Source organism: Phyllostomus discolor, chromosome 4 (genome assembly GCF_004126475.2).
Source record: "Phyllostomus discolor isolate MPI-MPIP mPhyDis1 chromosome 4, mPhyDis1.pri.v3, whole genome shotgun sequence".
In the NCBI taxonomy this organism is placed as follows: domain Eukaryota; kingdom Metazoa; phylum Chordata; class Mammalia; order Chiroptera; family Phyllostomidae; genus Phyllostomus; species Phyllostomus discolor.
This window is the reverse complement of record NC_040906.2, coordinates 105,753,044-105,767,520: the sequence shown is the minus strand read 5'-3', so window position 1 is coordinate 105,767,520 and position 14,477 is coordinate 105,753,044. Positions and strand designations below refer to the sequence as shown.

At 40.6% G+C, this 14,477-nt stretch overlaps 1 protein-coding gene and 1 non-coding gene across 2 annotated transcripts; both read right to left on the bottom strand.

The window, feature by feature from the left end:
- Positions 1-3,792: 3,792 nt before the first annotated feature.
- Positions 3,793-3,898, bottom strand: LOC114495783. Its single transcript, XR_003684458.1, has one exon. It is a non-coding gene; the product is annotated as a U6 spliceosomal RNA (small nuclear RNA).
- Positions 3,899-5,660: 1,762 nt separating this feature from the next.
- On the bottom strand, positions 5,661-11,518 carry LOC114495405 (HLA class II histocompatibility antigen, DQ alpha 2 chain-like). Its single transcript, XM_028510687.2, has 5 exons — positions 11,357-11,518; positions 7,310-7,558; positions 6,609-6,890; positions 6,181-6,355; positions 5,661-6,005 (listed from the first exon to the last, which is right to left on the bottom strand). Exons 1-4 carry the CDS (start codon positions 11,436-11,438, stop codon positions 6,201-6,203), a joined length of 768 nt encoding a protein of 255 aa, XP_028366488.1. The 5' UTR covers positions 11,439-11,518; the 3' UTR covers positions 5,661-6,005; positions 6,181-6,200.
- Positions 11,519-14,477: the final 2,959 nt, after the last annotated feature.

Below are 14,477 nucleotides of genomic sequence, written 5' to 3'. Positions count from 1 at the left end.
CCCTGTGTGGTCCCCGGGACCCTATTATCCCAAAGCACTCTTCTTATCTTCTGATTTTTCAATGTCCTCTACAATTTTGGCCTCCAATCTTCATATATGCTGGGATAGCATTGGCTGTTCACTCTGCTCTTCAGAAGATTGGCTAGGTGTTCCACCCATGCGCAGGGGGGAGTGGACTCTGCTCCCATCTGTCTCACCACCATCTTCCTACCCAAGAGACCTCTTATTCAGCCATGTTTCTGACATCACTCCCTCAGTGCATTCTCATTTCCTGTTCGGCAACCTCACTTGACAAGTCATATTCTTATCAAATTTCAATAATTTGATGCCATATTATGTATGATAAGTAAATTTTATATCCTTTCATGTCTAACAGTATTTTATTCTTCCTTTATGCATGATTGTGATTTTAAAAAGGTATAAATTTCTTAATACAAAATAATTTTCCTTTGGACCTTCAGGCCTTTCTCATTATTTTAAAGAGAGAAGTGTCTGGCAGTCCCACATTTTGTCTTTTGTCAGTTTGTTTTGTTTTGTTTTCTCCCACTATATATTTTATGATTTTGCTTTAACCCTTGGGATTCTTAATTTAAAAAATGAAGTATTTAGAAATAAACCCTTTTCTTAATTTTGCTATCTATCAGAAAGTCCCATTCTATGTAAAGATTTAGGTCCTTTGTATCTGGAAAAATACAAATTTTATACAAATAAAATTTCCCTTATTATTTGTTTTGGTTATCTTCATTTCTCTATTTTTTCTCTATTTTTCTCTATTATTTTGTCCTTTATTTCTCTTTTTTTCTTTATAGCATTGTTACTTGATGTTGGCCCTCCTGGTCTATTCTGTGTGTCTTATCTTTTCCACCATATGTTATATATCTGTTTACTTTTTTATTTCAGGGAGATATTCTGATTTAATTTTCCAAACTTTTTATTAAATTTTCCAGTTTTATCCCCATTATTACCTTTATAGAGGCAATATCTTTTCACTAAGGATTCTAAGTAACATTTTTGCTCTCACATGAACTTTCTCTATTAAATCTATGATAATTTTCATTTTATTCTCGTCTTCTCTTATTACAAGATTTTCTCAACTATTTACTTTCCCTCCTCAACCTTATTCATTAGATACTGTAAACCATCTTATTTCATCTCAACAGACATTTATTCAAGCCTCCTCTAAACTCTACCATATTATATTTGGTTCTTGTGCAATGCTCTCTCACTTACCTTGTTCTTTTCCTTTATAAATTCTTCAGAGTTTGTAATCTGATATTTTCTTCTTAGAGTGTAAGTTTTGTGAAGACAACAAATATATTTGTTTTCACATTATGTTAACGCACTCAGAACACGTAACATGGCATGTATCACAACATGGGCACTCGATGACTATTTCTGCACTATTGATTGGACTAGTGAATATACTGACAAAATTTGGGGCTGGGTTCAGAGCGTTATTTTGCTTTTCTTTGTTATTATTCCTGGTAGTATACACATTCTTTAGAGTTACATTTCTGAGAGGTTCTTTGGTCTACAGCACACTTTGGATACTCAGGGTTTTCTAAGTGTGATAAAAATTAAGAAAACCTTCAAAACCAATATATCTTCAAACAGAATGCTTCTCTGCCTGTATTTTGACTTTCCTAGAATACTTACAAAATTTTATATTATGGAAAATCAACTATATAACATAGGAAAGAGAATAGTGCCATGTATGGAAAGTTTAGCTTTAACAATGATCAATTTATGGGCATATTTGTATGCCCACTAATTAATCCTACATGCTCACTGGGTTATTTTGAAGATAATCTCAGACATCATATCATTTTTCTCATAAATATTTTGTTGTGAAAATCTACAATGTAATAACTTTTTAGAAACACAAAAACATGTCATTAGCACACCTAAAATTACATAAATAATCCTTTAACACAGTGTTTGATTTTTGTGTCTCACAAAAATTTTTATAACAGTTGTTTTCTTTGAATATGAGTCCAAACAAAGTCTAGCATTTGGTTGATGTTACTTCAGTTTTTAAATATATGGTTTAACAGTTGTTTGCCTAGTAGAACTGCCCCTATTTTGGATTTTGTTGGTTGTATCTCTGTGATGTCATTTACTATGAGATTTGTGTGAAATTATTTTCTGAGAACATAACACTAGCACCAATTATTAATACCCTTTAGCTGCTATGTGTGAAGTGCTTGATCTGTAAGAAAAAAAATCCTTCAAAAACCCATAGTTTGCATGTGGTAAGTATAAACCTGATATATTTTATGTAATTTTTAAATTACATGACTTTTAAATGGTATGATAGTAAATATAAATAAAGCCATACTTTATATACATGCTCTGAAATAATTCAAGTAACTTAAATAATTTTCAAGAATCCTATAATTCTCAATGATGAAGACTGATGTCCAACTTTGTTAATAGTAATGTTATGTGATGATCTTACTTTTCATTTCTAGCTGATAAAAAGAAAGGATTGCTCTTATTTTTTAGAGTTAAGTTTGCTATTTTAAAATTATATGATATGAACAATTTATAAATGAATTCCTTTAATAAAATGCAACTGCAGATAAGTTTGCTTTTCACAGTATTTCACAGGACAGAGTCTGATCACAGCAGCATTTGTGTATTTCTGGGACCCCGGGCATAATGACATTCAGTATGACACTTATGTTACAGCAACACACACACACGACCTCCAAAGTTCTTACCTCATAAATCATTAAAATTTAAAATTCTTTTCAGCACATTTGTGCATTTTCAGATAATCTGTATATTTTTCCTTATTAATATTTTTATTTTATGCATTTGGGATTGTAATTACTGCTGTCTTGTTTTCTTTTTAAATGCACTATATTTTAGAGTAATTTTAGGTTCACAGGAAAATTGAGCAGAAGGTGCAAAGATTTCCCGTACACTATCGTGTAAGAGCAAATTACACACATACCCTCCTCCATATCAACACTTCCTACCAGACTGGGGTGTTTGTTACAAGTGATGAACCCACATGGGCACATCACTATTACCTAGAGTCTGTGGTTCACATGAGGGCTCACTCTCGGTGTTGCACATTAGATGGGTTTGGGCAAATGTGAAACGACCTGTGTCTACCACCATTACAGTATCATTCAGAGTGTTTTACTGCCTGAAAAATCTTCTGTGCTCTGTTACCTACTTTGTCATGATTGGCTCTGGTTTGGATACCCTGCATGCAATACTAATTCCTAGTCTGCATTTTTAATTACTCTTTTCTATCTCAGAAAGTTTTTTCTCCTTGAATCTTTCCTATCTCCTCCTGAAAGGAGACATGCATAAAAATCTGTTGCATATAACATACCTTGACTAAAAATTTATGGACCATAAATAAGGGACATATCTTTTATCTAAGAGTAAAAACCTAAAGTCATAATTACAACTTTTTGCTCTAGGAGTTCTCTTAGCAACCTCTTCACCGTGTTATGTCACTGACTATTATACCCTATCCATTGTCTCAGTCTAACCCAATCTTAGTCTCCCTCATTCCAGAGGGGAAAAATTCCTCCAATTAATGTAGGAAAAAAAATCCATCCATAGCTCCATGTTTGAATCTCCTAAATCATTAAAGGGATGAAAATGCAAAAGTGCTTTTCATATAATATGATGCATTGTTTTTAACAAATTAATTATGCCTATAACTAGCAATGTTTGCTTTTTAAAAGTTTTTATTTTTTATTACAGTTGACATTTGATATTCTTTTATATTAGTTTCAGGTGCACAGCATAGTGGTTAGACATTTATATAAAAATATGGAACATTTTTTGAATTTATAAGTCATCCTTGCACAGGGACTGTGCTAATTTTTTCTGTGTTGTTCCAACTTTAGTGTATGTTTTGCTCAAGTAAGAAGTAGCAATGTTTTCTTGTGTATTTGCATGTGATCTCTAAGGCACTGCTTGTATATCAAGATTATTCAAATTCTGTCAATACCTCTGCGAAGTATCTTCATTCCAACACTGTGGGTGAGAAAAACACTGCTCAGAATATTAGACACTTAACCTAGTGTTACAGAGTTTAGAACACTAGCTATATATAAGGTACCGAGTCCTGGATTTGGATTTTGGCTTCTTTGTGCTGAACTATACTGTATCATTTATTATGTTAGTATTTATCATTTTTCCCCCAGTTACATTTCAAGCTCACTGAGGCATGCCACATGAACAGGGACAGCCTCATATGTTTTGCAGCCCTTTCATGCTATCATCCTAGGTGTAATGTAGGGACTCAGTAATTAGAGTGGGAAGACTGAGGCATGTGCTGAAATGATTTCAAAAGGCAAAATGGCTTCAAGTCAGGTCACATACACTCTCAGGAGTAAGGCCTTGGACACCCTCAGAACAGAGAATCCACTGTGTTGCTCCATTTCTTCTGCAAGGGATTCCACAGGGAAACTGAATCTAGAGGAGGATCCAGCATCTATAGCTACTGCTACATTATTTCAACCATGTTGTCCTCCACCCCTGCCATCCCCCCTCCCCCACCAACGAACCAGCCATGTGTTTTCCACTCTAATAGGTTCATGCTTCCTTAGCCAGGAGTGGAGAGGGCCAGGCAGTGGGGTATATCAGGCTGATCTGCTGCTCCCAGGGTGCACAGGGACACCCAGGGATTCAGTGGGCCTGACTTCAGCTTATCTGCCTGGACATACCCTGCAGCCACATTCCCTCTCCTGTCCCTGACGTACCATGGTGACACAGGAAAATCTATATGGTTGTATAGCAGGACTTCCTCTGGGAGGTGAGGCAAACTACATCTGTATTCTAAGGACCCAAAATATGTCTGTGGTTTTTACTCCCATCCCATTCCATTTGTTACCAACCTTAAGTAGACAAAGTATTTGGTCCTTCTCAGATACCCACATTAGTGTCATATTCTAATGCTTTCCTAATTAACTTCCATTTATTCTCCTGCTTAGAGAATTCCTATCTCCTCAAGGGTAAAGAGAAGAGAGGAATGCTTCTAATATCATTCATTTTTTCTAAATTTAAAGTTTGGGGACAATTTTTTGACTTTTTGGTACCAAAATTTTGACTTTTGGTGCTTTTGAAATTTAAATTTTCTTTCCCTTCTCTGTCATAACTTTTAAAAGCTATATTATAGTAAGTATGGACTTCGTTCTTGGTTTTTGTGTTTCTGCTGTAACAAATGTATGCCAACAGCACAGGATATATATTATCTTTAGTGATGTCTGAAATGGGGGGTGAGTGGCAATGGCCAAGGCTGGAAACCACATGAAGAGAGAAATATTTTTAAAAAAACATTTTATTTATTTCATTTTTTAGAGAGGGAGAAGGGAGGAAGAGAAGAAAAGGAACATTGTTGTGCAAGAGAAACATCAATTGGTTGCTCCTAGCATGCCCCCAAATGGGGACCTGGCCCATAACTCAGGCATGTGCCCCAACCAGGAATTGGACCAGTGACCCTTTGGTTCACAGGCTGGCACTCAACCCACTGAGCCACACCAGCCAGGGTAAGAGAGAAATCTTAACCTCCTCTAAGATATCAAAATATCATCAAGCTATATTTGGTTGCTCCTGTGTTACTGAGCATAAAATATGATCTGGAAAATAAAGTCAAAGGGGCCTAAAGCATAAGGGTTTGCCATTTTTAACCATGGTCCTAGTCAGCTGTGTTAAAAGAAAGGGAAAAAAATCAATAAAAGACCACATAAAGGGGATTTATTGCTCCCATGGAGATCAGAGTAGCAAGGAATTAGGTAGATGGATGGAATATCACAGGGATCCCCATGGTAGGTAATGACTGAGAAAAGAAAAAAATGCCAGGAGATGAGGGGCAAACTCCAGCAGCTTGTGAGCTCTGAGAGAATAGCAGCTGAAATCCCAGAGGAGAAATAAGAGGAAGGGTATTGAAGGAGAGAAGAAATCTGATGAACTTGGTCAGAGAACAGTGCTTGGTCATCTAGCTCATCCACTCTTCTCAAAGACTGTCAACGCACCTGCAATAATAGGATAGACATGAGATCCATAGGTTGTAGGGGATCCTGTGACATCTTCATGCTGACATACCATTCTACAACTTTTCAAACACAATTGTATCTACAACCTGTCCCCACTTTCATTTCTCCTGTACTGCATCTCCAGGTCCCAGCTCTAACAAATCTGAATCCTTACCTTCCCTCCTGGAGTGTGACTCACAAGGGCCCTTGGTGTCTGGAGCCACCACTTGGGCGCAGGCCCTGGATAATGAAGATGGTGCCCACCACGATGCCCACGAGGCCCACGGCCAGCCCCAGGGCGCAGACCACAGTCTCTGTCAGCTCTGACATGGGAGTTGGAATCTCAGGCTCTGTAACAGTGAAGTTGTGGAGGTCAGAATGTAGAAGGTTGATTCACATGCCTGTGTGTAAGATGGCAAGGAAGGGGTGGCGTTGGCTCTACAAAGACTTTGTACCATGTTTAGGGAGAATAATAGTCTATTATTAGAAATCCTTGAAGTGTAGAAAACAAGCTTGGGGACATGAGGTTTAGGAGCTAAAAGGCAGGATATTCTGACCTGACAGAGAAAAGAAGGCACCAGCATGCGTGGAACTCACACATACCCCAGTGTTTCAGAAGTGGCTCCTCCAGGCCCCAGTGCTCCACCCTGCAGTCATAAATGTTGTCGGCAGAAGGGAGGAAGGTGAGGTAACTGATCTTGAGGAAGGAATGATCATCCTTGGACAGGAAGCTGGTTTCAGAAACACCCTCTGTGACTGGGTGCCCATTGCTCAGCCATGTGATGTTGACCACAGGAGGGAAGATGTTGTCCACGGCACAGATGAGGGTGTTGGGCTGACCCAGCTCCACATGAGACTTGGGAAACACAGTCACTTCAGGAATCTCTGTGATGAGGAAACAGTGCTGAAATTAGAATTGCAAATAGCTCTGCCCTGAGGTTCCCTGTTGCATCCTGTAGGAGCCCACCCACCAACACTTTCTATTCTGCTTGTGAACCATTACACACTGCCTGTGCTTCCTCCCTGTGCACTTCATCCTCTGAGGGCCTGCTTGCTAAGGTAGGAGGTCTACGGCACCTGTCCTTGGAGGATTCAAGGATCGTAATATGGGAGCAAGAATCTATATGTGATTTGTGAGAAGGGAGAGGATGGGGGTTCAGCAATTACTATGAGAAGATCTGGGGACTCCTTGGAAAGGAGAAAATTTTATAGAGTAGTGAAGAGTATCTATTGGAAGCGAGAAGGGAGGGAGGCCTGGTATGAAGGGGTAGACTTAGTAAAGACCCAGATTGGTGGACACATACCATTGACAGCCGCAGTAGAGTTGAAGTCTTTAATTAAGCTCTCCATGTCCTGTTTCATTGAAGCCACAACACTCAATCCACCCTGTGGGTCAAAACCTCCAAATGTGCTGAACACAGGCAGCCACCAGATAGTCTCCTTCTTCTGCAGGTCCACATAGAACTCCTCATCTCCGTCAAATTCAAAAGTGTACTGGCCAGAGTCACCATAGGACTGGAAGAAGCTTGCACCATAGGCAGCAACGTGGTCAGCTGATGAGTTGGGGGTGGGGAGCAGGGAGGTGGAAAACAGGGAGAGAAAAGGATCTTACTAAACAAAGTGACAGAACAAACTGACTTAGAAGCGTTGTGGGCTCCACCTTTGGCAGAGCTTTTAGAGAATTCCCAGCACCTGCTTCCTCCCCTAGGCTGTCCAGTTAGAATCCATAACAGTTTCCATTCTAACATAGGTTCAGCAGGAACAGAATCTCACAGGCTAGTTTACTGCTGTTCCCTGCTGGCCTAGCTCAGTGCCTGGCACCTCGTGGGCATATGATAGATACTGTGATGGGATGAAACAAGGAATGAATGAATGATCGTGGCATTAGCTTTGCTTCCCGGAGACTCAGTTTATCAAAAAATCTGTTTCATAAGTTTTTCTCTCACTTACTTTCTTCATCAGTTAATATAGCGCATTCATTATGGTTCCTGTTCCCTCAGGGCTGGCTCAGAGCAGGATCCTTCTATACAAAGATTCCTTCCTCTTTTTTTTTTTTTTAAACCAAGGAAAAGCACTCAAGACTTTATTATTTTAAAAGTTTCTTTAACTGCTTTAGGGTATAAGAAAGAGTATGATAAGGACAGTGACAATATTATAAACTATATGAAACATTAACAATGCTGCTAAGTTCTCTGTGTAACAACAGTGATTCTTGGAGGAGAGTACCTGATTTCCTCTAAAATAAAAATGAAAATTTTATTAGATTTTGGATTTCTGTTATGTCTTACCCCCTTTTTTTCTTGAAGGACATTATTTAAACTCTCCTTTCTCTGCCTCAACACTTGCATTTGTTGAGGATTCAGGGTACGTCCTGGCCCTGCACCTCTCTGAGGATGGAAAGCAGATGGGCAGCCACAGGCTGACTCTGTCCAGATGAGCCTGACTGAGCAATTACTCCAGACACATCTGAGCCTGTCAGCATTTCCTCTTCCCACCCTTCCTCATTTACTGAGTGTCAGCAAGGTTTTGGACATTGCAAGGAGCAGGGAGTGAAACATGCATCACACATTATCCCTGCCATCAGGGAGCTTTTTGAATGGGGGGAGCATCAGGTGAGCAAAGGAGCCAACACAGTGTGCTGTGCTGAGTCCTCCGCAGATACCTCATCTGCAACCAAACCAAATGACATTATCCTTTCATGTTCCTGAGTCTTTACAAAGGTCTGTTTTTCTCCCTGAAATTATCTTTTAGGATTTTCTGTACACATACAGTTCATTTTTGAAGTTTCTGCTTAGTTACTACATTTTTAGCTACTTTCTATCATTAAACATATTTTTGACCACATTATGGTCTCCACCCTCCATCCGAATGTCCTTCTCTATAAGCTTATCTGCTCCTCATCCCCACCCAGCATGACCCACTGGGTTGGTCTTTTTTAAGACACTCCAACAAAGCCTCCTTATCCTTGTAATGAATCTTTTGACTCCTTTTTCAAACATGAATATACGCGATTATTCTTTTCATCTGGTACTTGTCCTGAGCAGCCAGCTGTTCTTGGAAAACGTCACACTGCTGGGCCAGCTGGAACTAATCCACTTTCACAGTTTCAGCCTCCCTGGGACCACTGTCCTGCTCTCCTGCACCACACTGTCTCTGCCACTAATCTGAGCACCCTCTAGGGGCAGACAGCATGCCTTTCATCTTTAAATGCCCAACACAGCTTTCTGTGCCCTCAAACTGTGTACTGAATGTAGATTGCTCTTCTTGAGGATCACAGAGATTTGGGGGAAGACTGACAGACATAGGGTAGCAGAATCCTATGAAAATTAGACTCAGAGGTGACCAAGGCTGCATTGTATGTGATCCCTAAGCACTGTTGCCTAAGTGGCACCTTTTTTTCCATAAAAAATTAAAAAGTCATATTTTATGACCATATTGGTATAAAGACAAATATAATCTAGCCTAAATTAAAATAGTTTCTTCTACCCTAAAAGTTCACTTTTTCTTCTGATTTTATTTTCTTTTTCTTTTTTTTTCTTTTTTAAGATTTATTTATTTATTTATTTTTAGAGAGGGAAGGGGGGGAGAACGAGAGAGAGAGAGAGAGAGAGAGAGAGAGAAACATCAATGTGCAGTTGCTGGGGGTCATGGCCCGCAACCCAGGCATGTACCCTAACTGGGAATCGAACCTGCGACACTTTGGTTCACAGCTGGTGCTCAATCCACTGAGCTATGCTAGCCAGGGCTTTTCTTTTGGTTTTAAAAGAAATTAAAGTATTTTCATGGGACCCTATAAGCATCTCAGGCCCTTGGCCTGGTGCCCACTGTGTTAATGGGTAAGTTGAGCCTGACCAGAGCACCCTGGTGTAAGGGTGGGCGGGAAATTTGGACATGATCTGGAGAAGCTGGTCACGCTTCCACTACCCAATAAGAAGGAAGGGGAGCAGCCAAGGTTAACAAAGTCGCCGAAGGTTAGAGTAACCTCTGTTTCACTTTCCCTTTGAATGATTTGTCTTTTCTGCTTTGGTTTTTACAAACCCTCTCTTCATGCCAATGAAACAGTAGGGGAAAGAGCCAGGGATGGATCCTGGAAAGAAAAAGGGATGAAGGAAAGTAGGGAGAGAGGAAGGAAAGAGGCAAACAGCAAAGGCGGAGGGGCCCAGGGGACCAAGTAGTGCTCTATGTTTGCCCATTCTTCCTCCTACACTTCCCATACTTCCTTTGATGGGGTGAAGAACAGGCCATTTGGGCTGACAATTTGAGACTAATATAATTTAATTCACCAAGTTTTCATCATAAAGTTCTTAATTTTAAGATAATGATGTTCTCTACTTTGTTAATGAAAAATTATAAAGCTAACCTGTAATAGGAATAATGTAAAAATAAGAATATCATTGACATTTATAGGTCTCATCACTTAGGAAGTATATCTACACACCTATTTTACTTGATTATTTGTGAGGTGACACATAAGAAGTAACTGACATTAAGTGAGGGCCACTCCCCACCCATGCCAGTTCTCAGCATGGAGATGTATGTAGATCTGAGACAAAGCAAAGAACCCTTCTTTACAGCTACATAGTATTCATGATTCACAGAACTCTTTGCCCCAAGATAAACTACAGGAGAAATGTGTAACAAGCTCAAAAAGTTGTTCAGCAAAATTTGGGAGCCATAGTTCATAAATTTTTAGTAACAAAATATCCACTCGTGAAAACATCCCTAATATTTGAAGCATATCATGCATGAATGCCACAGAGCCCTGCAGGCTGTACTCAGGATCCCATATCATAAGCACAGTAATGTCCTCGGTGCAGTGTGCAATAGCACGGGTAGCAAAGGGAGTGGGTCAGGACTCTGGTTTTATTTATTTTTACTTTTTTAAAAATTATTTTGTTGTTCGATTACAGTTGTCTGTATTTCCCCCCAACCCCAGCCAAACCCACCTCCCTCCTTTGCTTCTACCCCCCCTTGGTTTTGTCCATGTGTCCTTTACAGTAGTTTCTGAAAACCCTTCCCCCCATTGTGCCCTCCCCCTTCCCTCTAGTTATTGTTTGATTGTTCTTCATTTCAATGTTTCTGGTTATACTTTGCTTTTTCTTTTCTTTTGTTGGTTATGTTCCAGTTAAAGATGAGATCATATGGTATTTGTTCCTTACCACCTGGCTTATTTCACTTAGCATAATGCTGGGGCCTCTGGTTTTAAAAACAAGGAAGGACCATAATTTTTGGATCCGCTTAAATTAAGAACGCCTTTGAGGACTATCTACTATTCTGTGCAAATCCACCTCTCTTACCCTCCAATTCTGTTTCCCAAGGCTAGTCCCCACATCACTTAGCAGTGCACTCACCCACAATGTCTTCACCTCCACAGAGACTCATCATGGAGATCAGGGCGAAGTTCCCCCAAATCAGATCTCTGTTTAGGATCATCCTCTTCTCGAGGTGGTCTCAGCAGGTGCCGTTCTGAGTCGTAGAGCAATGGTGAGGACCGAGCTGAGAAAGAAATCTAAAAACACCCAAACCAAACCCTGTAGATCAGGATCTGGCCAATCAGAAAAATCCCCTATGATGACACCTCAGTTACCAGTTGAAAAGTTTGTAGCAGAGGCCTGGCAGAGATTGGGAAATCCCCTTGTTCTGACACAACCTCCACTCCAAGTGGACCTGAGGGAATTTCCTATGAAAGAAGGGAGGCCACTAAATTACAGTCTTCTCTCATATGTGTATGCCTGCTGGTGGCGACGGGGATGGGAATTTCTGAGCAGCTGTATGGATAGATGCAGTCTTTACTAATATGGTGTCTTACAGGATTTTCTGGGTTACAACTTTCAAGGATTCCCCTGAACTGATTCCCCTCCCTGACAGCTCAGCCCAATCCCCATTCCCTGGTCTCCATGTGTGGCTTAGCCGTCTTTCTTTTTGCCTCCACAGTGCATATGGACTCCAAATTTTGAGCTGACCCACTCATCTGTCAAGGGAATTCTGCCTGTGGTGGCCAAGGAATACCTTTGCCTTTTCTACTCATATGAACTTTGTTGATTAAGTTATTACTATTATTTTTTTATACACTCAAAAGGTCCAATATTTGCACCTGGGGCAATAGAAGGAGTTACAGTGTAGTGCTGCCTACAGTAACTTCATGGTCTTGCATCTGAATTTTTCCTGCCTTGAGTACTCTTCATGCTCTGCATTTTGGTGCTGTGTATGTACATTTAAAGGAAATTTGGGGACATTGCTTATATTAAAGAAAGCTCTGCTGGCTCACTCCATGATTTTTTTTTAAATTTAAGAATGTCAAGTAAAATAATGATGGGGGTTGCTGTGACTTAGAAAATTGATTTCTTTCCCTTAACATACTGGATCTTTTCATATTCTTTATCCTGCTGTTGATGGGAGAGACCTGGTTCTTCTTGCTGACACATGTAAAGAATTACATATCAGCAAATCTAGAAGTATGTTATCAGTTTATTAGTGTCCAGTTCCCATGGAAGAGAACAGGACTGGGTAGAATAGGGGGTGAAAGGCAAAGCTTCAGGGCAAAGCAGGGTGAGAAAAGCAAGAGAGGCTGGAGACCAGGGTGTCAAGCCCCTGGGCAGCCTGAGGACCCGTGGCCAGAGGCCCTGTAGCCAGAGAGCCAAGAGCCCCTAAGAGAGAGCGAGTCCTTTGTTCTCAGGATTTATATAGTTGGTGGGATAGGAAAGAAAAAGTTACATATTGATTAATGGGTAAATGTGGTGCCAGCTTTCCCAGGGGATGTGACTACCCAAACTTAGAGATGTGTGTGTGTGGCGGGGGGGGGGGGGGGGGGGGGGGGGGGTCTGCTAGCCTGAATCCTTATCTTGCTCTAGACTCCATTTGTTCATCTTGTTGTAAAACAAATACATGACAGGAGGCAGTTAATTAAAATTGGGGCACTCTCCCAAAGTTATTTGTGGACTCTTTCTGTAAGTATCAGGGACTCCCTCGTAAAACAGATAGTGACTAGAGGTAGGCAATTAACCAAAGTTGTTTTATGGGCTCTTTCTTTGGGCACCGGGGACCCTCTCCCACATTCAGGCCTTGGGATGAAAGCACAGTTTCAAGGCTTTCTTTCCCAGAGAGTGGAAATTACATGGAATTTCAAGGACTTTCCTTCTTTCTTGCTAATATAGTGTTTCTTGTGATGTTGGAACACCTGGCAATATTATCAGACCAGGCTCAGGACTGCTGAGTTAGCATGTGAGACATGTCTCCCCCCTCCTCCCTGCCTCAGTTTACTATTTATTCTACCTAATTGGTAAAAGGTGTTTCCTGGCAACCAGGGTGCTAAATGCTGGCTAGTGACAGTATTGCAGTCTCAGAGTTCTTTCTATGCTGTCTCCTGCTTCACTGCCACGTGAAATTTCCATATATTTTGAGGGACTAGGGAATGAGCTAAAGCCACAGGAGGGAGACATTTGGTTTCAGAAGAATTCATTTCCTGTGTGTTACAGAAACCACAGGGTGATGGGGGCTCCATTTGTAGTCAGCCACCCTGTCCCTGTCAGGTGGCCCTCCGTTTCTAAGCAATCTGTCTTACCTCATGGTGACAGTGACATAAAGAAGGGGAGGCAGAAAAGCCCTGCATCTGGGAGCTTCCTGGTGCTATTAACCAGGCCTGGTGTTACCAGGGGCTGGCCGGGTACTCACAGCTGGGTTCTGGTGTTTTCTTGCTGAACATAAGCAATTTAATAGAATGTCAGTATTGGACAGTCACTCTGTGGCTGTGGTGGGTCAACCCAGAAAATGAGGTCACTCAGGAACTGTCTGAACACAAACAAAACATGAACATTTCTGAACCACAAAAATGACCAAGATGACCAAGCCCACCTCTCTCCAACATAACATGGATGACTGCTGCGTCTCTTTAAACCTATTTTTATTTATTGACTTGAGAGAGATTGATTGATCTCTCTCTTTGTTGTTCCACTTATTTATACGTTCATTGGTTGCTTCTTGTATGTGTCCTGACCAGAGAGCGAACCTGCCATGTTGGTGTATCAGGACGATGCTCTAACCAATGGAGATACCCAGCCTGGGGTGACTGCTGCTGCTTTTTTTAATAACCAGTTAAATCTTTAGCTCCAGCATTGTCTCCCTTCCTTCCAGGTAGGACTCACTAAGATACTCAATTATAGAATTACCCCACCCCACCACCCATTTCCTAACAGGAGCCAATTAGGAACAAAGTGTCTGTTTCTTAAATCCTTCTCGAGGTCACCTAACACAAACCTTATGAGTTTAATAATCAGTTTTATGTGTCAGGGAAGTTATAGTCCCCAGTTATTCAGTCAAACAATATTTTGGAAGGCAGCTGTGCTCACCACTATACCACCAATGTTAAACATTAATATTTTGTAGATATGATTAAAGTTCATACTCTGTTAGCTTTAAGTGATAGAGGTGATTATCCTGGATAATTGGAGGGAGCCAGGTCCGATTAGTTAAGAA

Excerpts from the sequence above, each read along its gene's own strand:
- LOC114495405 (XM_028510687.2), bottom strand. The coding sequence starts at position 11,438 with ATGATCCTAAACAGAGATCTGATTTGGGGGAACTTCGCCCTGATCTCC. Across the intron at positions 7,559-11,356 it reads TGGAGGTGAAGACATTGTGG|CTGACCACGTTGCTGCCTAT; the intron begins GTGAGTGCACTG and ends CCAACTCATCAG. Across the intron at positions 6,356-6,608 it reads GCCACTTCTGAAACACTGGG|AGCCTGAGATTCCAACTCCC; the intron begins GTATGTGTGAGT and ends TCACTGTTACAG.